Raw genomic sequence first — 25,935 nt, 5'->3', positions numbered from 1 at the left:
CACTCTTTTTCTACGCTGTAGAAAAACATCATGAAGTTAATTTTTGTACATGGAACAGCTTTACATTGTACATTGGTCCTGTTTTGGATTGTCTGTGCTTTTTGATGCAGTACAAATGCAAACATTTTACAGACAAATAATGTACCAAATCAGTATTAGCAAGTTATATAGGAGAAGGAATCGCTGGTTGCCATTTAAAAATATGTAAGAAATATGTCAGATTTTGAATATATATTGTGTAGTATTCAATACACACATATTGAGGTGAGGTATATGAAGTATTTGTACAGAAATGTTATGCTAAGATGTTTCAAACAAGAGCCCATTTTAATCGTTTTAGCTTGTGTATACTGTATTTACTCTACTATTTCTCTCTTTTTAGACTTTCCAATTTTACAATGGAGTTTTACTCTTGTATGTAATAACATTTACAGGACGAGTGGCGCGACAGTATTGTTAAACAAAATAAGATTTGAAACATATTTCACAGTTGAATGTATCGTTTTTAAACATTTTGAAAGGCTGCATTACAGTTTTTTAAGTGCCAATAGTTCCCTATTGTATGCAGTGCCATGTGTTCTGGCAGAGAGAATGTGAGTGACATACCACTATCATCAGTTATGACACTGATATTACTAGTAATGCCATTTTATATGATGCACTGTTGCACCACATTATACTTCTCCTGTTCCAGAAAAGTTTAGGCTCATAAAAAAATACTATTAGACATTGTATTGCCTTTGTACATAAATTAGTCTGAATTTAGTGGACATGGCCTACATGGGAGATGTTGTGAAGAAAACGTACGCAAAACTATCTCTATATATTTCTCTGAAAACAACCTACTGTATGTCAATATTAGCATCAACTGAGCCATTTTCTCATGAGTATTTGAATTGTTGGTATTTATATAGGGTGTGTCAATCTTTTCTCATCATCCCCATTTGAGAACATCCAAGTCTACCAACCTGTCTGACTACATTTTTACTCTATTCAGAATGCAGCAACCTGTGGTAATTTAAATGTTTTCACATTGGATGGGCTTACTTTTTAAAGCACAGTTTCTGGATCCAGCAAATAATGTTTTGCTATTACCTGTCTTTATGGGTTATACAGTGCCTTCGGAAAGTATTCAGACCCCTTCACTTTTTCCACATTTTGTTGTGTTATAGACTCAATTTAAAAAGAAAGAATTTGCCATCAATCCACACACAATACCCCAGAATGACAAAGCGAAAATAGGTTTTTAGAAATTTCAGTAAATTTATTCAAATTGAAATACAGAAATGCCTCATGTATGTAAGTATTCAGACCCTTTGCTATGCCACAAATGAGCTAAAATGCAAAAATATCATCAACAAATCACTCAATAAGTTGAATTGAGTCCATTTTAATGCAAGGATAATAGTTCATGTAATTTTGGAATTAATATCTTTGTTTTTATATGGTCTTCAATTTGCATAGGAATCAATTACACACTTAATTTAACTTATTGAGTGATTTGTTGATGATATTTTTGCATTTCAGCTAATTTTAAGAGTGTCATAGCAAAGGGTCTGAATACTTATGTACATGAGGTATTTCTGTCTTTCAATTTTAATAAATTTACTGACATTTAAAAAAAAAGTGTTTTCACTTTGTCATTCTGGGGTATTGTGTGTGGATTGATGGCAAATTATTTTAATTTAATCCATTCCAATTGAGTCTATAATACAAAAAAATGTGGAAAAAGTGAAGGGTCTGAATACTTTATGAAGGCACTGTACACCTGTAGTTGAATGGATTGTACCTCTAAAATGGCCTTGCATACAGTGCATTGTAAATGTAAATGTTGAGGTATGTAGATAAATACCGAAAATAAACTCAGACCAGATACATTTGTTTAATCTGTGTTTCCAGAAGTTGAAGACGAGACTACATAAACATTGTGACTCATTGATCACCACTGGTAATTCCTTACCCTCTTTACTTTTAGATTCTATTTAGTTTTATTACCTTATAATAGTCTATTCATGTATGACATCCAACAGGGGGCAGCACATGACAGAGAAACAAATATGAGAGTGCGGTAAGTAAACATCTGTCCAGGAGTGAGGGTGGAAAGAGAAGGCCACCTAAGTCTTGTATCTATTCATAGCTACCATAACATCACATACATATGGTTGTGGGAATACTGAGCATATTGATTGTTTTCAAAATAATTACTGACTCGCTACTTAAAGTTAAATAACTTGTCCACGCTACTTAAAATCTACTGTTGATTCAGCTTATGTCATTACCCCTTTATTTTTGTGTCTCTTTACTCCTCTGCTGTGCCAAAGCTGAAGTAATATGACACAAGAGAGATAAGTTCATTAGCTAATCTATATCAAAGGGTTCTACGAAGCTCCAACCAACCCAGTGGACCGAAGCAAGTAAAGCAGCAGCTGGTATAAATAATTAAAGATAAAGAAACAGCACAAAACATTTTAGCCTATTTCTTTTCAACGCCTGCAATATTAATGACCGTGAGTTAAACAGAATACTGAGGGCCCAATGCAGGAACTCTCCAAACAAACAAGGCCTGGGTTTGATTATAGAGTACACATACTAATAGAATCTTATTCAGGTCACAGAGGAGAGAAAATGAGAAAAATATAGGGGTATGCAGAGAGGAATGAAGATTGAAAGGAGAGGATGGAGATTAAAGAAAACATGGGGATAGGGCTTAAGATATTGATATTATGACTATTTATGTACTGATTGCTCTTTGTGATACGATTTTAGGATTTCAAAGACAACTAATAGATGAATACATTGGATAGAAGGATGGAGTGACAGACAGAGAGAAAGAAAGAAGCAGAGTTGTTCTAGTTACCGCCATCCCTGGAGTCACAGTGACCCAATACTAAGTAAGTGAGCAATGAGAAAGAGAGAGACAGAGAGAGAGAGAGAGAGAGAGAGAGAGAGAGAGAGAGAGAGAGAGAGAGAAAGAGAGAGAGAGAGAGAGAGAGAGAGAGAGAGAGAGAGAGAGAGAGAAAGAGAGAGAGAGGGCAGAGAACGTTTCCCTCACTGAAGCACCTGAAAGTTACAGACACCTTGATCTACTTTTCACTTTAGTAATCTATGTCCTTTCTCTCTTCTCTGGATAGGCAGAAAACGATGAGGTCTCTGTGAGCATGCTCAGATCAATGGGCTCTGTGCTCTCTGCGAAGGTGAGAGAGATGCTCTAAATATAGGGAAGGACACTTCCTTCTTGTCCCCCCCCTTAGAAAGATCCAGATCCACATTTGGGATGCTTACTGCACAATGCCTCATTGATTAATTAAACTGCCTATAGTATAATGTCAAGCTCACATGTAATGATAGCACAGAGATTGGGAAAGAGATGAGAGGTTATGGTGGATTACAAAATAGGCATGGTTCAATAAAAAAGGCATCTGGTCTCAAGTGGTACCGATGAGAGTCAATGACAACTTTCTCCCTTGTCAGCATCCCTTTGACACAATAGCAGCTTCTACACTGTAGACAGGAAACACCTCAGGGTCAGGAGTCATTTCATCAGGAAGCAGGACGTTTCATTTCTGTACTTCTGAAATTCCAATGTACACTGAGAAGGACGATGTGTTCACCATGTATTCTGTGTTTCAGAACAGAATGTACCATGTATTCATTTGATAATTAGGCCATATGTCTGTGATATTGGCTAGCAAGACATGTAAAGCATTTAAATCAGATGGACAAGTCTCTAGAGATGTTTGTGTTCTTATCTTAATTTGAGAGGAAAATCAGTTTGTCAGTGGCTAAATGAGGAACGTGTTGCTGCTTTTAGAGATCACCAATAGTTTACTTCAATGTTTCACCCTCACACTGTCACCATGTAGGGGTAAAAACAACTCTTTGTGTTGGCCAAAAAAGAGAGGCCTGGTTTTCCTCCAATTTCACACTGTGTTCTCATTTTCTTTAATGACTTCTGTTATAAAAACACATACACACTCACAGTAAACCACATGGGTAGATACTGTACATAAGATACTTCTGTCTGTCACTGTGTACCGACATGTACATTGATTTGTAACAATAACATACTCATTTACTGCCTTGGAACACAAAGAGGCTCACAAATACAAAGACAAGCTGTGAGACGCAAAGAAACATGAAGAAGAGGAAGATGAGGAAGACGGGAGTAAACAAAGGAGAAGACAGAGAAAGAGAGGAATGAAGACAGTTAAAGGAAGGCTGTTTTAGTCCATGCCAGGGGTCTTGATGAAAGGACCATTTCTCTCTTTTTGAATATGTTTATTTCTTTCCTCTCCCTCCATTCGTTCCTTTCATTACTCACTCTGATGTTTGCCCTGACACCGTATAGGAATAAATTAAGTGGGTATTGCTATGAGAAACATCTGTGTTATCCTGGCCTAACGGCTGGTACCAGTACACACTGTCGGGGCCAGGAGACACCAGAGTAAGTGATCACAAACAGTACAACCTTTTTTCACGCACTGGTTACAAGCTGAATAGTCTATAATTGTTTTAACCTTGGAATCAAATGAAAGAGAGGGACGACTAAAGTCAAACTTATCACTTTCACACTAAAGTTAAATTAAAGAGGTTGATGACAAACATACACAAACTGAAATACTCAAACTGAAATACTCCAAACACATCTTGGTGTTCAAATGGTGCTGCCTTTCATTAAAAAGGGAAATGTCAGGAAACTATGGAATATCCTTAAGAACTGCACCTTGTCTGGGAGGTTTGCAAGCTTTACTTCTAGGCAGGCATCTGAGAAAAAGGGGAAGTACAAATGAAAGTGTGGACATTATTAATGGAAAGACAGAGGGAAGGAAATAGAAAGAACATGGGGTGGGGTTTTGGGTCGAGAATAGATAAGGAGCTGGACAAGTGAGAAGAAATAAGGCTCATAATGGCTGAGAAATGTAAAGAGAAAAGTGGCCTGAGTTGTCTTGTGGTAGTATGACAGCTGTCTGCTATCCTTTCTTAAATGAAGACAATTAGCTCAAATCAGTGCCAAAACCACAGGTGTAACACAAAAGCATTCTCTGGCGTAAACAAAAACAAACACATTATTCAACCATTGAAACTCCCTGATTTCCCAGTATTAGTTTCACACTCTTTTGTTTGAACAGGGGGGTGAAACCAACATTCCTCTTCCTAATGGGTGTGTGAAGAGTAACCATCTCTTGTCCAACAATGTAAGTATGTCAGCATTCACCTCAAATCAGGAATGCAAGTGTGTGTCATCCATATACTCTGAATGGGACTAAAAATAGCCCCATAGGAACGAGACAGATTGTCTAAATTTACCAGCCATTTCTCTCTTAAAGCTGCGGAGGCGGGGTGGAGTGTGGTGACTCAGCAGCATGTGACGAGAGTGGTTGAAGAAGGTTTCTGCCTAGCTAGGACTGGGAGCATGGAGCATGTAGGTGGGGCCATTGTGGATGGTTTAGTCAAGCCCCCAGAAAGTGCTCTCGCCCAACCTGTCTGTGGAGTGACAGACACACTCTGTTTGTGTGTGTGTGTGTGTGTGTGTGTGTGTGTGTGTGTGTGTGTGTGTGTGTGTGTGTGTGTGTGTGTGTGTGTGTGTGTGTGTGTGTGTGTGTGCACGCACTACCATCATTTCCTGGTATTCTGCCATATACGTTTACGTTTTCCTGAAAAGAAACAGAGGCAGCTTTGAATTGTGTTTACAGGACAATATTCCTAGACACCTATGCAATTGTGAAAAGGTTAATTATGTTGTAAAAATACATTATTGGGGCATAACCAAAGGGTATACCTGTGCCCTCCTCCTCTCTCTCTCTCGCTCGCTCGCTCCCTCCCTGCTGGGATTGCACCTGGCCGACGTCACCACTCTACTGAACTGACAACCCTGCCAGAAGAAAGAGAGCGGGCGAATGGTCGGATACTTCCTCAAACACGCTAGTGTTTCACGTTTCTAGTGTAAAAGAAGGTCAGACACTTGGGAAGCCAAACACAATTTACTCAGATACTTTTATATCGCTTTGAAAAGGTAAGTCGACTCCGATTACTTTAAAAAAGATGCACAACCGCTGTATGAAATGTTCATTAGATCTATGACACTGAGACATGACAGTCAAATGACAAAAGACAACAACAATGAGAACTGCCTATTAGACATATTTTAGTGGGGCCAGTTGTTTCGAGATACACTAGTACACATTTGAATCAACTTTTGTTGTTGTCATCCTGAGCAAGGCTACTTTTGTGGGTCTTTTGCTGATTGTGCAAATGACCGATCGTATCAAGGTTGTACAATAATTTACTGGTGTAAGGTGTTTCAAGGAGTATTCTGCACAGACATAATGCAGAATAAACGCCTTTACATTACGCCTTGTAAGAACCAACCGGTTAAGCGGTAGGGATTGATGGGAAACATTACTCCATTGTCTCGTTCAGTGTATCGGAGAATGTTATGTGTTCTCTCCTCCCGTCGTTACGTAAGCCATTCAGTAGGCTACTTGCACTCTTGTGTTTTCAAAACTTTCTCGCTCGCACATGATGTTCTTGTTGAGATTAAGTTCGAAATCCTGCGTTTGTGTAGTTTGTCTTTTTCTTTACACACACTCGGTTTTTGTGAGCACAGAGTTGAAACGAAATGAGAAGTAATATTTAGTCATCATTTCGCTTTCACAGGTCCGATTTGACGCTGTCACATGGTCATATTTGGAGGGATTGTTTACATTATATTTACATTGTCATTTGCGACATAGATTTTGCATTTACGTGAGGTTCAGAGGAAGTTTTGAAGGGGACAAAGTCCGTCTGAGTGCAATGTTTCATTGTCCTCTGTCGCAAGACGTATTCCACAATGCTACTCTTTACCATGCTACTGTGGTTGTTACCACACTCACTCGAGCCACGGTGTTTGCACACTGTATCATCCAATCATGTCATCTACGAATGTTTCTGCATCACTACTATGATTAAATTACTTACCCTGCAATGGGAGCTTGTAATATTATGTAAGTTAGACAAATTAGGCTGTTTGTGGTGAGACCTTTGTCTCTATTCTTTATCAGTGGCTCCTCTGAAATAGTCTCTTTGCTCGTTTTGCCCTATTCTTTTCATATGTAGTATCTAGGAGTCAGACCTTAATGTTCCTGTCCCTTGAACCACCTGTAGTGCAGTAGGAGAGTCAGGCTGTCACTGAGCCCTTTGATTTATTAACCATGGTCCACCCACTGACACTGTTAATTTCAGTCTAGAAGATGAGTCAAAGCTTATGGACTAATAGAGTAGGTCAAGCTTACAACGTCAAGCTACTCTGGTGAAGTTGAAGTCCACTGAAAGTGAGACATGCTCTATGACAAAGTTTTGTGCTGAAATGTTATGCAAGATTACATTCCTGTGGCAGAATACACCACACTGCCACCACACATACAATCTATGGACATTTTAGTTAATGCTTCTAGTGTCTAATCTGACAATTTGGGTATCTGAATGTGTCTTCAAACTGCAATATGTTATTGCCATGCCAATTTCTTATTAGGCATATTTTGCGACACAGCAACAAATTGGCTTAAGCCAAAACAAACGTGCATCTATGTATTTATGTCAGACAGTGTTTCATTGTTAGCTCTATGACGGCACACACTAGAATGCTAAGACAAGTAACCCTAGACACCTGTATAAGGTGCTGTACAGTATTAGTAGTGTGTCAATATTAGCTGTGGGTTGTGGTCTGGCTTTGCTGGCTGCTCTGAGGAGACAGTTGTGACATCTGCTCACTGAGGAGCTCCCCATGCAGCACTGATCCTTCAGAAAACACAACAAACACACAGACACTCTTTTGACCAGCTGGAGCAAAACATCAGGCTCATGTAGCTTGTGTGGGTTGACTTATGTAATAATTCTACCCTTCATAACCATTCTTCAGGCAGTCGGCTTTTTTAACATTGGTTAAGCAATGTGCTAGTCAAAATACTCAGAATTTGTATGTGTCTGTCTGACTGCAAATCTAATTTGGTATGCCATGTCCATGACATTCTATGTTCCGTGACACAGAGACACATGGCAGAAAAGAAAACTCTTCTCAGTAATATTACACAAACAAACTGAGTTGAATGGACACACACACACACACACACACACACACAGACAGACAGACAATGTTTAGCTAATTATGTGTTGTTGCCTGTTCTGTTGTGGTGTACTTGTATTATTTATTCATTTGGAGCACACCTGCTGTCAGACAGGCAGAGTAAACACACACATACACACACACACACACACACACACACACACACACACAGAAACAGAGGTAATTTGTCTTAATCTGCAACAAGCTCCCATACTCCATTATTTATCTCAGTAGTTTACACGTTCTGCTACTTACTGACACTATGATCATGTTGTCTCTGACATACACACCCAGACTGACACCAGTTTAACACACAGTTTTGTCACATCTTCTTATGTATCTTGCTCCAGCTATGTCTTTCTCTTTTGTTCCCCTCTCTCTTTGTCTCTCTCTCTTTCTCGCTCTCTCTCTCTCTCTCGCTCTCGCTCTCGCTCTCGCTCTCTCTCTCTCTCTCGCTCTCTCTCTCTCTCTTGCTCTCTCTCTCCCCCCCCTCTTCATCTTTATCCTACTACAGTACTCTATAGAGTGTAGTCACTCGGCTGTGTTCACAGTTCAGCCTCCTGGCCTGGCCTGGTCTGGTCTAGGAGCTCTGCTGTCTGTGGCTCATGTTAATCAAGCTTTTGTGAACTGTAAGCGAAGCAGAAATGGACACCACTCTTACAGACAGGGAGAGGAGCTGGCACAGTCCCTCTCTATCTCTCTCTCTCGCTCTCTCACACACACACACACAGACACACACACACACACACACACACACGTGCACAGTATAACACAGTTATAGACAGGGATTTTGTAACTGTTTGTATTGATTCTGTAGTAGGGTGGGTCCAGCGGCAAAGTGAAGTTAGAAATCGATAGGGCAAGTCCAGACCAATGGCAAAGTGAAGTTAGAGATTGATGACACTCAATGTATCAATCAATGTAACTCAGTAGCTACTTTCCCCTGACCTTGAACCAGTGGCCCCAGCTCCCTCCCTTCCCTTTCCTCTCCTCTCTCCTATAACTTTCTCTCCCTGCAGTGACCTGAGGTCTATTGAAATGTGTGTGTGTGTGTGTGTGTGTTTATATACATCAGAGTGTCTTTTCAGGGAGACCCAAGTGTGTTTCTAGAATGTTTTGTTTTGCATTCTAACAAATGTAGTCAAATAATTGTACTCTCTTACCACAGCAGGAGAGTATGTCTTGGGAAGGATTTGTCTCTTGAGGTGAGGTGAGGTGAAGTGAAGTGTAGCTTTTGGGGGATGGTCAAATTCCAAGTCAATCACAAAAGCATCCAATGAGAAATCACAACTTATGGTAGCCCCCTCAATATATGCCCAGCAACAGTGCCTATCAAGTCTATACCCCCTTTCAAAAATGTTCACTTTTTGTTGACGCCGAACCTGGAATCGAAATACATTAATTTAGGATTTTTTTCCCACTGATCTATATAGCCTACTGGACACTTCCAAAGTAAAAGAAAAAAAGAAGAACAAGTTTTCAACAATAAGTTGAATTGAGTCCATTTGAGTGCAAGGATAATGGTTTGTGTGATTTCGGAATGAATATGTTTGTCTTTGTACGGTCCCTGATTTTAATAGGAATTAATTACACACTGTCTTGATTAGGCTGTCACTACCGACTCAGCAAATTTCTAAATGTTCTCTTGATCCTGACAAACTCCCCAGTCCCTGTTGGTGACAAGCATACCCATAACATGATACAGCTACCACTATTCTTCACACGGGACATGATGTGGAAACAGCGATGTGCTGGATTTGCACTAAATGTAATTCTTTGTAGTAAAACCACATTTCCATTTTTTTTTCTGTACCACTTGAATTCAATGTTGCAGACACAATTATGGATTTGAAATAGATTTCTTTCATTAAGGGATTCCTTCTGGCCACCAATTTTGTCTAGTGACTGGGATGATGTTGTCAACTGTGGGTTTCCCTCCCAGCCATTCAACTTTATACCTTTTTTAAGTCTCCCCAGGCCTCATTCTTGAGCAGTTTTGTTCCTCTCCATTTGCTTAATTTGTAGTGACAGCCTGAGTGTGTAATTGAGTCCTATGCAAATGAGGGACCCTGCAAAGACAAGGTTATACATTTAAAAAATGTTTTAACTATTCACTTGATTCAACTTGAACTTTACCAACAGTTCTTCTCTGTTTTTCATTTTTAATAAATTATTGAACATATTAGGATTGTTCTTTCACTTTGAGAGTGTCCAGTAGGCTGTGTAGATCAGTGCAAGTTTTATTTTTCTAATTTAATGTATTTCAATTGCAGGGTCTGGGTAAAAAAAAGGTGAACATTTTGAAAGTGGGTGTAGACCTTCTGTAGGCACTGTATATAGCTTTGTTTTTTTCCATGTCTGAGGCATGATACTGTACAAGTAGCTGCCAAACAATTTAACTACAGTAGCACATAAAGAGATGACGCATTAACACAGACACACAACAGTGATTAACACTACGTGACACACTTTTCCATGGTCACAGTCACCATGTCAGTCCTCACAATGAGCAATTAGTTAGGTAGAAACATTTTTCTACAACATGAGTTGTCATAAATATAGTAGGCCAAATGACATCCACGCTTATGACACACACACACACACACACACACACACACACACACACACACCATGTTATTAGCTAAAGCTGTAGGTATAGTATAGTCTTGGCCCTAAGATGACACAGGCAATAATTGTTTAGTTTCAATATTGTCATGTGAAGTCTGTTTGCTTAGCAGTAATTGCTAGGGCTGAAACTAGCCCTGCTCTATAGACCCTCCTTGTTCTCAGACCTGCTGTACATGTCTGTCCTGCACTCCCTCCCTCTCTCAATCTCTCCCTCCGAGTATCCTCTCCCTCTCTCTCCATCTCAGGTTACAGTCACTCAGGGTTTCTGGGAAAGAAGAACTTTGTCAAAAGCACAGAGAGGCTTTTAACTCAAGACACAGTGCTTGCTTCTGGAGCTTGTGACAAAATGCTGTTTCAGCTGAACTCGACTTGAATCAACTCAAAACAAATATTACATGCTGAACCTGGGTTATGCCTAGTAGACATGTTGCTAGAGAAATACCACTGCCTGAAACATGGTTAATTTATATTTGATTCTAAATTTATTCTACACACACACACACACACACACACACACACACACACACACACACACTCATTTCATTTGGTACTAAACTCTGAACACTAGATAAATCCATATTCTGTCACTGAACTGAGAGCTGGCATCCAGGCACTTTGATCAATTGACAGGGACGCAGTCCCTGATTCTGCCTTGCTGGAGTATGTGTGAGAGCATGGTATTAAATGTTTGTGTTAGGGAGAGAGAGAGAATGACAGGTTATTTTGCGTACTCTAACAAAAGACGAAGACCATAAGGTAAATGCCATCTGCTTCTACAGTAGCTGTTTTTCCTGAAAGTGGCTGCTTTGCATGTGTTCTGGGAATGTGTGGGAACAGGTTCCTGGTGTCAATCACGTTTCACTGCAGCCACCGAGCAACTGAAATCAGACACGTCAGAAATATGAGTGTATGTGAAGAGTATAACATCTTTGGAGTGATTGGAAGATAGTCTTTCAGTTCACCTATAGGCTCCACACCTGTATCTACTCTACATGTAGCTCTTACATAAAGCGCAATCATCTGTTTTTACAGCTCCAAAGATGAGCTGTCAGGACAGGATCATTCCATACAGTAATTATAACACTAGGGTAGAAGGTCTTCCTGGTATTGGTGTGAAATACGTGCTGGACTAGCCTCATGGTTTTGTTATCAGAATGAGCTGTAGGATGCCCTCTGCACAGTTCACCTCATCAGTTCCTTAGAATTTCCACTACTTCTTGGTTTGGACTCCCCTGAAACGCCTCCTCTACTTTGTTAGAGTCTATCTGTGGCATCCAGGGGTGTGTGTGTTATGCAGTCAGGCAGGCAGCCCATGACATGGTGGAAATACTCATTATCATGAGCCATTGTCATGATCACTGTCATTGTCCCTGTCCCTTTGAGAGCAGGTGAGATGCTGATAGGATGATACTGTAGGCCAACAGAAGCTACCTTACCTGCCTAACCTGCTTGGCTAGAGTCCTGTGGTTAAACTCCATGATTAAAGTCCTCCTCTAATGACAACCTTAGCAATAAGGGGGTGTTCTTCACCTCGTTTGTATCTTACAGTTTATTTCATGATGACGTTTTCCCTCCTCAGGTTTTTCTTGCGTCTTGTTCCTCTGCATTTTCTTCATTGTTGCATATTTTCCATTCTCTCTCTGTCTGCTGAGAGAGTTGCTGTGTGATCCATGAAGACATTCTGTGTTTGGTAACCGAAACCTGACTTTCCAGTTGTACATTTACTGTAACTCCGGCCCTTTAATTCCAGAACACAAGCTAAATAGTTACTTGAGAGTCTTGAGTTGAGGCCCACTGGCCCCAAGTCCTATTCCCTAAAGATTACACACACACACACACACACACACACATTCACACAGAACGGCCCATTCTACCCACGCTTTATGGAAGTAGACCTCTCTGTGACGCTAGACAAGGGGGCTGAAGTCTGTGTATGTCGTTGAGACTTTGACTTCTGCTCATGTCCACTAGCCTGTTCTCCCTCTCCTCTTTTCCTCTCTTTCCCCTCTCCTTGTTCTCTCTCTCTGCCCACTCCCATCCCCAGTTGCCTGTGCTAATTTTTTCCACTCTCTCTGGGGAGACAAGGATCTCTTTTTTTTATAGCTGTGCGTGTGTGTGTCTGTGTCTGTGTGTTGGGTCTTCTCGAGTGTACGGTAATATTAACATAATATAGTAATATTACAGTGGTATTTCACTCCCTCCCATACCCTTGCAATTACTGCTATCCTGTCATACTACATTTATCGTCAAGGGTAGTATATGGCATACTCAACACTTTTTCACCCCTCTCAATCTCACTCCCAAATTGGACAGAAGAACTATCCCAAACAGTTGAGTGGGTCCCTTTCACCTAGCCAGACAGACAGATGGATAGATGGTTGACTAAAATGCGGCCAGAGTAAAACAAGGATGGACATGGATCTAGTTCATCACCTAGAGCTACTTGAACCTGACCCTGTCCCACCACTCATACCTACCTGTACCTAACTCCGTGAACACTGAACAGAACACTCTAGAACACAGCATTCTCTTCAATCGTAATGACTGGCATGCAGTAATGTGAAAATGAGCGTGAAAAACAAACTAGTCTCTTCTGAATGATCAACTCTTTTAACACCAGGAGGGACACCATGTCCTAGTCTGGGAGTACGCTATGTATGTTTTCAGAAAGGATAAGAAAATACTGTCTGTACAGTATGTGTGATTTGATGTCATATGTATGCCCAGAACTACCACTCTATGTCTGTGATAAGAACAGCCACAGGACTTACCCTACCCGACATTGCCTTGAGTCACTGGATCTAGTGATTTTACAAGCTGAGTAGTACATCTCTGAAATAACTGTTAATCCACATGATTATGGCAACAAAGAAACTGGAAAACGTGGCAATTGGGGGTAGTTGCAAGTTCACAAAAAACTCTGCTGTGCGGGAATTCCATGGCTCCTTTGGGAATTAGGATGTAGGCTAATGCGGCCTCTTAAGCACGCTAACTGTGAGTCACAGCTAGCAGCTCTGGCCTGGTTGTGTTCTGAGGCAGCCTTTATGATGTAGGAAGTGTAGTTACAGACTTATCAATGCTCGTAAGCACTGTTGTGTTATGCAAGATCTGGATTCCCCTAAAAACGTTGAGGAAGTTAAAGGTGTCATCATCTCAAAGACTACTGTGTTATAACCCATAACAACTATAGTAGGGAACTGGTTGTCCTCAGGAACCTGTGTGTGCATGATGGGCCATTGGGCCTGATCCATGCCTGTGTAAAAAAAGGACATTATTAACAAAGTGTAGGGAAATGTCAGCAGGCCAGATTTAGAGCACTGGCCCTGTCTTTCTCTCTTGGACTTTTAATGTGTCATGTGATCCCATTGATTTTCTGTCTGATTTTCTCTCTCTCTCTCTCCTTTCTCTCTCTCCTTTCTCTCTCTCCCTCCACTCTGTCACTCATTTGCTCTTTCTCACTCACATAAACAAAGGTTACTATTCATTAATTCATTCATTAATTCATGCACAGGGACAGGACAAACAGATATGTCTTGTTCCTGGAGTGCCTTCTCCAATGTCTTAATATGGTGGTTTCTCAGTGGATGTAAATTTCAGTTCCTATGTATTTCCTAGCACTGACATCTGTGCCAACTTCTTCTTTCTTCTTTTTAGTGTACATGATGAGCAAGGGAATGTGTGACTGTGTGCAAGCTTATGTCTGTGGCTCTGCTTTTTGTAAATATAATTCAAATATGTAAATATTTGAGTTATATTTACAAAATTCTGCTTTTTGTAAATATAACTGTGAATATCTCTGTGTGTTTCAGGAGGCCACCATGGCACCCTTCCTCCGTATTGCCTTTAATTCGTATGACATTGGGGCCCTGCCCCCCCTGACTGACCCAGCGTTCTGTGCCATCAAGATGAAGGAGTCCGTCAGCACAGGTCAGTAGCATTGTAACACATACTGTACATACACACACACACACACACACACACACACACACACACACACACACACACACAGCATGTTTTGGTCATGTAACCCATCCCCTCTCTCCAGAGCGCGGTAAGACCCTGGTTCAGAGGAAACCCACCATGTACCCAGCCTGGAAGTCTAGCTTTGATGCCCACATCTATGAGGGGCGTGTCCTACAGGTGGTTCTGATGAAGACCGCTGAGGAACCATTGGCCGAGGCCACGGTGGGCGTGTCGGTACTGGCAGAGCGCTGTAAGAAGGGCAACAGTCGTGCTGAGTTCTGGGTAGACCTGCAGCCCTCTGGGAAGGTGATGATGGCTGTGCAGTTCTTCATGGAAGACACAGACTCAGGTAGGCCAGACGTACATGCTCTAAGTAACATACTTACTATATATACCCCAGTGTCTCTTAACCTACACACACACACACACACACACACACACACACTCACTCACTCACTCACTCACTCACTCACTCACTCACTCACTCACTCACTCACTCACTCACTCACTCACTCACTCACTCACTCACTCACTCACTCACTCACTCACTCACTCACTCTCACACACACACACACACACACACACACACACACACACACACACATATATATATATCCTCACCACAAACCAGAAGCACACTCACAGATACCCTTGCTATGGACAGTAAACAGTGTCCTCTAGTGGTCGTGAAAAGTACACTTTCTCATCTGATAATAAGGTGCTCAGACAGCAGTCACTGCTTGATTCAGGTGTAGCCCCCATGTGCCAGAGGAGAATAACTCAGGTGTGGTCAAGCATAGGTAGATTTCAGATCAGTTTGTTTGTATTTAGCGAGCCTTTAGGAATGGCATTGTCAATATGGCCACAGAGTTGTACATGTATGAGCAGACAGGGTGCTGAAGTCTTTGTTATGGACTGGATGGATAGATTGCTAGTTGCTCGTGCAGAAGAGATTAACTTTTAGTTAATGGGATGATGATAATGCATGAATAAGACTGATATCCACGGTCAAAGTGCACACACTTATAAAACCCTTTTGGTGAATCATAAACAAATCCACAACTCCCACCACAGTGTAGTATGGCTATCTGGAGTGTACACTACAAGGCTGCCAGCCTACTTCATCATATGACGTACAGCCCAGCATCCAGAGCCTAGGAGGGGAGTGGGAGTATATGTCTGGCTCAGGCCCCAGAGTGCAGTAGCTAAGGGGGTGGCTGTGCGTGGGAGTGCCCCAGCCAGGGCCCTCTACTCTGGGTCGGCACAGGGAGGGAGAGGGGGTAAGCTGGAGGAGCTGGTCTTAGCTGCAAAAGCCATCACACACCCGCTCCACAGGTTTCCTGAAAACCAGCCCAGACTGGGGTATTTTTAGGCCTGTGTGTCTGAACAGCCCCTCTCTCTCTGTCACCCACCCTGTGTCCTGGGTTGGCAGACAGGAGCAATGCATGTCAAAACATACACACACTAGTCAATGGAATGAGGAGGCGGAAAGGAAATGAATTTCTCTCCCTCTTCTGATCTCTTTCTTTCCTTCTCTATCTCTCTGATGAAGATGACCTCTTGTTCTGTCTCTGTCTCTCTATCTCACCCCCTCTCTATGTATCTCCTTTCCCCTCTTTTGTATTTTCTCACAGTCCCAAGTTTCCTTCTCTTTGTTTACCTCTCTCACGCCTTTCTCTCGTTTTTCTTTCCCTGACCTTTGACTCAGTCCCCTCAGCTTGCGTCAGTTGGAGCCACATATCCCAGCATGCTATTCTCTCTGTTTACTCAGAATGTCGAACAGGAGAGAGAGTGACCTTGTTATTGAGCTTTCTTCTCCTACACAGTTTTTTTTTATGGGCAAATAATCTGATGATTGATGTTTGCCTTCAGTGTCATTATTTCCATTCAAGAGATACTAGTAAAACACGGAGTGCCAAGTTTAAAAAGCAAAAAAAGCATTGTGTGCTTCAGCAAAGGCTATGAATCGAGCCTTGTACTATTTGCCCGATTTCCAAATAAGAATAGCACATAATGAGTCTATTTATCAATTATGTATATATAATCTCTTGATAAGCAGCTAACAAATGTGGAGGGTTGTATACCGACTTTGAAGGTGTATACTGTATTTATGAAATGTGTATAGCAATGACTGTTCCATAAAGGTGTTCCATACCTCTCTCTTCCAGCATCGTGTAAGCCATCAGTGAAGGTGCCTGAGGATGATGGGGTGATGACTCTGAACAGGAGAAGAGGAGCCATCAAACAGGCCAAGGTCCACTTCATCAAGAACCACGAGTTCACTGCCACCTTCTTTGGACAGCCCACCTTCTGCTCCGTCTGCAGGGAGTTTGTCTGGTGAGAAACCATAACCATGACCATGACCATTTCAAAGACCATGCCTCTCAGGAATAACATAGTGGTTAGTGTGAGTGAAAAGCATGAAATGATCAGTCATCGAGACAAGGCTTACAGCTGATTCACCCGAGTCACCTGTCCAGACCTGATAAACAGCTCTGATCATGAGAGCATTGCATATATTTGTCAGCAGGGCAAACAATTTATTAACACCCGCCACCCGCCAAATGCGGGTAGATTTTGGCATTGGTGGGTAAATCTGTAAATCTTACAAGCCAACAAAGGTTTGTGAATACTATGCTTCAATTTAAAAACAAAACTGGTGCGATCCGCAAATATGGTCACCGTTGAATCAACATTCATGACAACACTCCTGCTGCCACTGCCTCCTCCAGCTGACTGTAACTGCTGCGTATCTCACTCACGCCTCTCACGACTTTCAGACAAACCTCAGAGTCTGACCTTTCTAAAATAATGCATAACAGTCAAATTCAACTACTGTACATGTGACAGCACTAGATAGCAACTTACACGTGACTGCGTGAGAGAAAACATGCAGGGGAAAATATTTAGCGGTATTTTGACACAGGGATAGGCACAAAATGTAAAGCTTACTACAGGAGGCTTATTCTGTGCAGGGAGTATTTTTTTGTTTGGGTGATATTTGCCTTAATATTGGTCGTTTTGCTGAGGTGAATTACCTGAAATAAAACACCATCACACCAGTGCCCAAATTCTAAACTTCATCCTACTGTACACACATTCATTTAATTGAATTTGTTACAGGGGTAAAAAGACAAAGATAAGTAAAAGGGGTAGTTCACTGTTTTACACCTATACCAGGAATATATATGGTTCCTTACCCTGAAAGTAGTCCATGGGCCACACTAACTTTAACCACAGCTAAGCAAAAAAACAATGGGAGTCATAGGGGCAAAATTGCATGCCCAAATCAACTCAAATGAACTTTCTGACTTTGTTATACTTTGTCTAATTGCCCCCCTCACTCCCATAGTTTTTTGTTAGCCGTGCATAAAGCTTATAGCATATAGCTGAAGTTAGTAGTGGCTATTTAAACAACTGAACCATGGATTCCAGTTTCTTGTGTACCACAGACAAGGAACCAGCTAACTATTAGGTGTAAAAAGTGAACTATCCCAGTAAGAATTCCAATAAGAATACTGAGAGAACCCACAGCCCAGCCCCCTAAGGTATCAGTAAGTAGACCAGTTAGAATCTGTAATAGTTCCCTAACTGGAGCAATCCACTGTGGTCAGTAACAATAAGACTAGCAGGACCAGTATTGTGAATATGAGTCACTGGGGAAAACCCAGAGGGTGTTCCTGCCACCATGCTCCTGCAATGTCAGCACAATACCCAGGACATAGAGAGAGAGAGAAAATATGTTATCTATCCTTTATGGCCTGGGGAGTGACTGATGTCCCATTTAGCCTTGTGTGTGTGCATGTGTGTGGTGTTTGCATGGGATTTCCTTAGAACCTGTCAGTATGTAATTTGCCATTCTGGTAAAAGGACAACTAAGGAGAGTTTAGAGCTTATTGTTTGACCAATCTTTGTCTATTATTTCCCTAAACAGGGGACTCAACAAGCAAGGCTACAAGTGTAGACGTGAGTATCTCCCTGACCTCTCACCTGCTTTACAGGATATAGGCATCCATTTGTGTGATATATTTAAGTTAAACATCCTAAATGTTCATTGTTTAACTCCCAAACCATGTTTTTCATGTCAGTAAGTAGGTAACATGACGCATCATTCTGACTTCTATGTTCCAGAATGCAATGCAGCCATTCACAAGAGATGTATCGACAAAATCATTGGGAGATGTACAGGAACTGCAGCCAACAGCAGAGACACTGTGGTAGGCATTACTACCTCCCCTCTCAGATCTATAAAACTATTGCATCGAAGTTCTGACATCAATGATGTGCAGCACTCTGTAAACAGTATATGGCCCACTGTATAAAGTGTCATATAAATATATAACATTTATATGACCCTAATTAAACAAACAGTCCTACCTATTCTGCAGGAAATGAAACAGACACCAGTTAATCAGTGAGTTGGCCTGAGTAATTTTTTCCCCCAAATCAAACAATGAGGCGATAGCCAACATGAACGATAGTCAACGTGACCAAAGTGAATCCACCCTTTCCTCTCCTAAAATGTTTCCAATATGTCTTCCTTTATCCTCTGAACCTCTTACCTGGAGACCTTCTGCGGAGTGTTCCTTTAAGAGATACAGTATGAGAGCTGTGATCAGTGTTAAAGATCCCCCTACAGAGGCACGAGGCATGTTGGGCGGCAAAGTCAACATCAACAACCACAGACAGCTATCAGAGTTCAGGCTAGTTGAGTTAGATACATCAATAGAGCCTTGTGTTTAGAACAAGAGCAGTGGTGGTCCATTTCAGCTGAAATATAGCTACAGTAGCACAGCACCAAAGCAGTCATCAGGCCTATTACTAGTGAGTGTAGAATAGGACAAGTATTAGGTGTAGGTGTGTGTGCCCCTTCCCCTGGCCAGGGGGCACCATGAGGAGGGTCAGAAAGGCTGTGCAGTGCCATAGGCCCACAGGTCTTCTGGCAGTGCTCGCGGGTTCTAAACTGGCTCCTTGGTGACATTGGGAGCTTTGTGTGTGTGTGTAGTTCCAAAAGGAGCGCTTCAAGATCGACATGCCGCACCGCTTCAAGAACCACAACTACATGAGCCCCAACTTCTGTGACCACTGTGGCAGTCTGCTGTGGGGGGTGGTCAAGCAGGGGCTTAAATGTGAAGGTGGGTGTGGGTGGGATACCCATTCTTTACTACACTCTCTCTCTCTCTGATATCTCTCCCTCTCTCTCACTGTCTCTCTATCTCCATCTCTCTCTTTTTTTTTTTCTATCCATATCCCCGTCTCTCCCTCTCTTAATGTCTGTCACTATATCATTGCTCATAGCCAGAGTCTCACTCTTCTCTCCTCTCTCTCCATGCCAGATTGTTCCATGAACGTCCACCACAAGTGTCAGACCAAAGTGGCCAACCTCTGCGGGATCAACCAGAAGCTTCTGGCCGAGGCTCTGTCCCAAGTCAGCCAGGTGAGCCAAATCAGGCAGGGAGGTGGTCATCACCAGGTAACATTTACCTGCTTAGGTTAGAGTCTGGCAAGAGAGACTAGTCACACACCAGTTCAGGCACACACTCAAATGCAGATAGACAGAGAATTTAAGATCATGAAGATTCACATGCATATTTTAATGGCATGTTCTCCCCCTCTCAGAAATCCATGAAGAAGTCTGACAACTCCAACTCAACAGATGTTGGGATCTACGAGGACTTCAACAAAAGCCCAGGAGTGGACTCTGCTGGTGAGTAGCTATTATTGCTGCTACATTACACCACTATTGTTAGATTTTTTTATAATATTTTGGACATTGGACTAGTCTGCTTTTCCATGCCGTGTGTGTGTGTGTATGTGTGTGTATGTGTATGTGTGTGTATGTGTGTGTATGTGTGTGTATGTGTGTGTATGTGTGTGTATGTGTGTGTATGTGTGTGTGTGTGTGTGTGTGTGTGTGTGTTCTGCAGATGGCAATGGGAAGTTATGGGATGGCACTGGCCCAGCCCCTGCACCTCCTTCCAGCGTTACACGCCTCACCTTCAACCACTTTGTGTTCCACAAGGTGCTAGGCAAGGGCAGCTTTGGCAAGGTAAGCCCTCTACCGCCTGGTTCATAGCTCACTAAAAGAAGATTAGTGATTGGCTTACTGTAAAGCACTTGGGATAAATGTATTTGTAAATAAATAATATTACACTCATAAAATCTTAATTGCTGTATTAATGCCTACATGTCTCTCGCGGCCCAGGTTCTGCTGGCTGAGTTGAAGGGGCGAGGGGAATACTTTGCAGTGAAAGCTCTGAAGAAAGATGTGGTGTTGATGGATGATGATGTGGAGTGTACCATGGTGGAGAAGAGAGTTCTAGCGCTGGCCTGGAACAACCCCTTCCTCACACACCTCTACTCCACCTTCCAGACCAAGGTGAGACCACTTCTCCCCCTTTTTTCTCCCTTCATAATGCGCACACTTATGTAATACTGTACACCTAGGGCCATTTTTTTTTGTCATTTTGCTCAGTCATGTACACACTGGTTGGATGTAGATGTGGTAGGATCTGCTAAACTGACGTGTGTGTGTGTGTGTGTGTGTGTGTGTGTGTGTGTGTGTGTGTGTGTGTGTGTGTGTGTGCGCGCGCACGTGCATGCATGCGTGTGTAGGAACACCTGTTCTTTGTGATGGAGTACCTAAATGGAGGAGACCTGATGTTCCACATACAGGATAAGGGCCGCTTTGACCTCTACAGAGCCACGTGAGTACCAGAGTTTCACATTATGACTGTATGCAGCACCTCTCACTCACAACCCACCAGTTACAGACTAATTACACACTCAACAAAAACAAAAGCCTTCCAAGAACATGTAGAAGTCATTGGGTGTTTTCATCCCTTAGGTTCTACTCTGCGGAGATCATAATTGGACTCCAGTTCCTCCACTCCAAAGGAATCATCTACAGGTGAGAGCCATAAAATACTCTTGCTTAACCAACTGCCCTGTCCTGATATTGAGTATAAGGACCTCACCCATCTGCCCTCTCCTATTCCCAGGGACCTGAAGCTGGACAATGTGATGCTGAACAAAGAGGGCCACATTAAGATTGCAGACTTTGGAATGTGCAAGGAGAACGTGTTTGGAGAGAACCGCGCCACCACATTCTGTGGAACGCCGGACTACATAGCTCCAGAGGTGAGTGCAGTGGTTTCTCTCTCTCATTCCCTCTTGTGTGTGTGTGTGTGTGTGTGTGTGTGTGTGTGTGTGTGTGTGTGTGTGTGTGTGTGTGTGGAGATCACTCTGAAATTGCTATATGTGTACAGTAGTACTGTATGTAATATTGTGCTCCCCCATGCTAATGTCCATGTGTCTTTCTCTGTCTATCCGTCTGTCCTCAGATCCTGCTGGGGCAGAAGTACACCTTCTCTGTAGACTGGTGGTCGTTCGGGGTGCTGGTGTATGAGATGCTGATTGGCCAGTCGCCGTTCCAGGGCGATGATGAGGATGAGCTGTTTGAGTCCATCAGGATGGATGTGCCTCACTACCCGCGCTGGATCACCAAGGAAGCCAAGGACTTGCTGGAGAAGGTGAGTCTGCAAAGCATTAAGACATACACTTGCACACGTACGCACGCACACACATCATACCACCCCACCAACTCTGTACTTCCTTTTCACTAGATGATGTGCCCTTGTCTCTGATGACCACTAGTAAACAAAGCAATCTGTCATGTAATCTCCCTTGGTTTAGTTTCGTCAACACTAACAAAGACACACACACACACACACACACACACACACACACACACACTCCTGTACAAGAAGTATCTTCAAAGAACTTCTGCATGTGTCACTGAGCTCTTCTGTCTCTGTGCCCTCCCCAGTTGTTTGAGCGGGAACCCAGTCGTAGGTTAGGCGTGGTGGGGAACATCCGTGGACACCCCTTCTTCAAGACCCTCAACTGGCCTGCCCTCGAGAGGAGAGAGGTGGACCCGCCTTTCAAACCAAAAGTGGTACGTCCTGGTTCTCTGTAATGGAACTATTAAGACTTTATATAAAACTTGCTCTCTGATATTTGATTCATTTGTGCCATACAAGCTACTCATTTATGCTTTAGTACTTTTACAATATGGATCATCAGAAGAAGATGATTGACATAGCAAAAGCAACAGCAATAGTATGAATACCATCTACTCTACTGAGTGTGAGGCCCTGTTCCAATCCTTTCAACTGCACCCTTCCTTCTGTGATGTAATCACAGATCTAACACAATTGGATTGATATAAGTAAGGATTCCATTACAAAGCGTTGACCTTTCCATTCATAAATCAGTGACTACTTCAGTATTGAGTATTGGAAACAGGGCCTGGGTCCTTGGTTATAGGTTGCTTCCTGAACTGACAGTCCTTTTCCTCCCAATGCAGAAAGCCCCCAATGACTGCAGCAACTTTGACCGGGAGTTCCTGAGCGAGAAGCCCCGCCTCTCCCACACAGACAAGAACCTGATAGATTCCATGGACCAGACGGCCTTTGCTGGCTTCTCCTTCATCAACCCTAAAATGGAACACCTCCTGGACAAATGAGGGCCCAACATGGCTAACCCTGACCATGGATGAATCCCAACACTCCAAACTGGCTTCCTCTCCTATGTCCTCATCTACACGTACCCAAGTAAACTAGATAGGTTGAGGCAACTGCGTTGATTCAGCACTGGTTGGCCTCCGCCATATTGCTTTTGCATATTCAGTTCTCTCATCAGAGAAGATGGAGAGAGGACACAAGAAAGGGTGCCACAACACAGTGTTACGATTCAGGCCATGTCTCCATCCCAACCATCCCATTGTAAATCTCTAAACACACAGGAAAGGGAGGAAGGAGAGACCAGTGCAAAAAACAGTGTTACGCTGTGGAGGGTCCAATCAATAAAGTTGTCTTCTTTTTTTCTTGTGATCAAACCTTGAATCAATATGAATCTGTCAATTACTGTAGTATACTTTGTATCCTGGTCACTCACGTAAGTGTGTGTGTGTGTGTGTGTGTGTGTGTGTGTGTGTGTGTGTGTGTGTGTGTGTGTGTGTGTGTGAGAGAGAGAGAGAGAGAGAGAGTAAGAGCACATGTGCACATGTGTATGGGTGCTATTGTGTTTGTGTCAGAATTAGTGTAAGTGTTGATCTTACTAACTGTGTATGTAACACCTGCATGAGTCTGTGTCTGAGCGTGTCAGCATGAATCTCAGGTAGATTTCATCCTAGCTCTAGTTTTAGCACCACAAGATGAAAGATTGTTCAGGTGCAAATGTAGTTCTATAAAAAGTTATATTTGTGTGGACATGGGGCTGAATATACTAGAACTCATTACAATGCATCCATGAAACGGGACACAACTGAAGCCTCCTGTTTGCAGATAATTGCATTGTGATCCTGAAGGTATCTGCTTTGGGACAGATTAATACAGGATGGTCTCAACCTTCTCTTTGTCAGCACATCCACATAATATAAAACAAACTAACGTTGCACCTTTTTGGCACTGATTCAAAGATGAGAGTTAAACTGAGTCAGATAATATATGCTGGAAGGAGTTGATGTAATGGTACTGATGGTGTTGAAGGGGGTACTTTAAAGAAAGGATAAGTAATTAGGTCTCTACAGTATATGTGTCATTACTTGAATGTAGGTATTTTAACAAGAAAATAATATGCTGTATATGAAAAATAATGTTTATTTCCCTATATAGATAGCCTACACTATTGGTGAGCTACGGATGTACTTTTTTTACTGTCTTCATATTTTACATCTGATTATAAATAAACACATTTTAAATCTTAATGATTGTCCAGGACCTGTTTGTTAAAGCTTATTTGGTGATTTTGTGTCTAATTTTAGGCCTACTCTTGAGGTTGATTTTTTTAGTAGGTAGCACACGTTTCACACGGTATTTGCCATGTTTTTGTCACATTTTGTATTATTCCCAAATTGTACCACAATTGAATGGGAGGTAGCAGACTTCCCTGCCATCTAGCGGTCAGGTGCCACAATTACTGTTCATCTCCCAGTTCATTGTGTCCATTGCCGACGACATTCCTGCAGTGCGCACGGCACGGGCTGTCCGCTGTCCAGTCCGTCGCATCACAAGCCTAGTAGTACACCTTGCATGATTGAAAAGTTGAATCATTTGGACCCTTGACCTCGCATTTGTGATGCTTAAAAGCCTTCGAAAGTTAATTAGCTTGTTCAGGCCTACGTATGAATTCGCATATAACCTGGATACCACCAAAGTTAGAACCTTAGATTGGAACATGTTTTGCATGAGTTCATGTTTTTCTTCAAATGCAAAACCACACAATGCCATATTTTGAAAATAGGATATCATCATTTCCCAGATGATGTTGATCTTTTCTCATCGTTTACATCCAGTTTGGTGGTTCTTGATATCATTATGAGAAATTCTTAAGAAAGACCTAGCCTACAATAAATGATATTTGAAAGAAATGAGAAATGCATTTTCTCTTGTTTTTTTTGTTGATGATTTTGGCTACTTAAATTGTTCAGGTGATTCATGCTGAATATGGATTATCGTTATTATACATCCATTAAACTATTGATATGGATGTTTATTCCACTCTATTGTTAAAATAGGATTGGTCTATTTGTGGGATGTAGTAGCCTACATCGTCGAAGTGAGCGACCAAACCTACAGTATAGGCTATCCTATTCGGTTTATGGACTATTAGAATGATTGTCATAACGATAACTAATATGTATTCCTCTATGAAAGCATTTGTAAAAGATTCACATAGCCTACCCACAAAACATTTTTAAAACGTCTTATCGACACATATTTCTAGCAGTTTCTCCCAAAAAGCGTGACTTTCTGATTATGGCCAATAGGCTACACGCATGAACAACTGGGATTGCCACTATTGCAGTGCATTCAATAATTTTGATAAAAGAAGAATTCTAAATTTCACAATCATATTTGTCGAATATTTCTGGACCGAATGGTGCGAAATTAAGCATTTCGAAACCTTTCTTTACGCGGTTCCATTACGAAGAAGACACCACCTTTTAATGTGTTTGATGACTGAAAAATACCATTTAACGAAAGTGGTCGATATGCAATCCATATTCTAGTTAAAGCATTAACAAAGTGTTGAATCACACGGGAATTGGCGGAATTGGACCAATGTAAGCCTTATTCACAATCAACGATAAAATACAGTGGGCTACTTTTTCTTTCTAGAATATGAATGAATAAAAGAAAACAGTGGGTCCAGTTTTCTTCAATCTTTAAATGTTG

The 25,935-nt window shown here is 41.9% G+C and overlaps 1 protein-coding gene across 2 annotated transcripts; it reads left to right on the top strand.

Annotated features, from left to right (window-relative positions):
* The first annotated feature begins 5,736 nt into the window (after positions 1-5,736).
* Positions 5,737-24,464, top strand: LOC310803571 (protein kinase C delta type-like). Of its 2 annotated transcripts, none has more exons than XM_083668405.1 (17): positions 5,737-6,013; positions 14,542-14,659; positions 14,778-15,044; positions 16,864-17,032; positions 18,630-18,661; positions 18,827-18,912; positions 19,701-19,830; positions 20,032-20,132; positions 20,315-20,402; positions 20,623-20,744; positions 20,901-21,074; positions 21,311-21,402; positions 21,543-21,605; positions 21,697-21,835; positions 22,039-22,227; positions 22,524-22,652; positions 23,064-24,464. In XM_083668405.1, exons 2-17 carry the CDS (start codon positions 14,551-14,553, stop codon positions 23,220-23,222), a joined length of 2,049 nt encoding a protein of 682 aa, XP_083524531.1. In that variant the 5' UTR covers positions 5,737-6,013; positions 14,542-14,550; the 3' UTR covers positions 23,223-24,464. The 2 variants fall into 2 exon arrangements, with proteins under 2 accessions (XP_083524531.1, XP_083524532.1); XM_083668406.1 differs by having other exon boundaries at positions 5,993-6,013; positions 14,873-15,044.
* The last annotated feature ends 1,471 nt before the right edge of the window (positions 24,465-25,935 follow it).

The sequence above is a fragment of the Argentina silus genome, assembly GCF_951799395.1.
Source record: "Argentina silus genome assembly, chromosome: 4".
Taxonomy (NCBI): Eukaryota; Metazoa; Chordata; class Actinopteri; order Argentiniformes; family Argentinidae; genus Argentina; species Argentina silus.
Note: the sequence above shows the minus strand (reverse complement) of the source record. Positions and strands in the feature narration are given on the sequence as shown.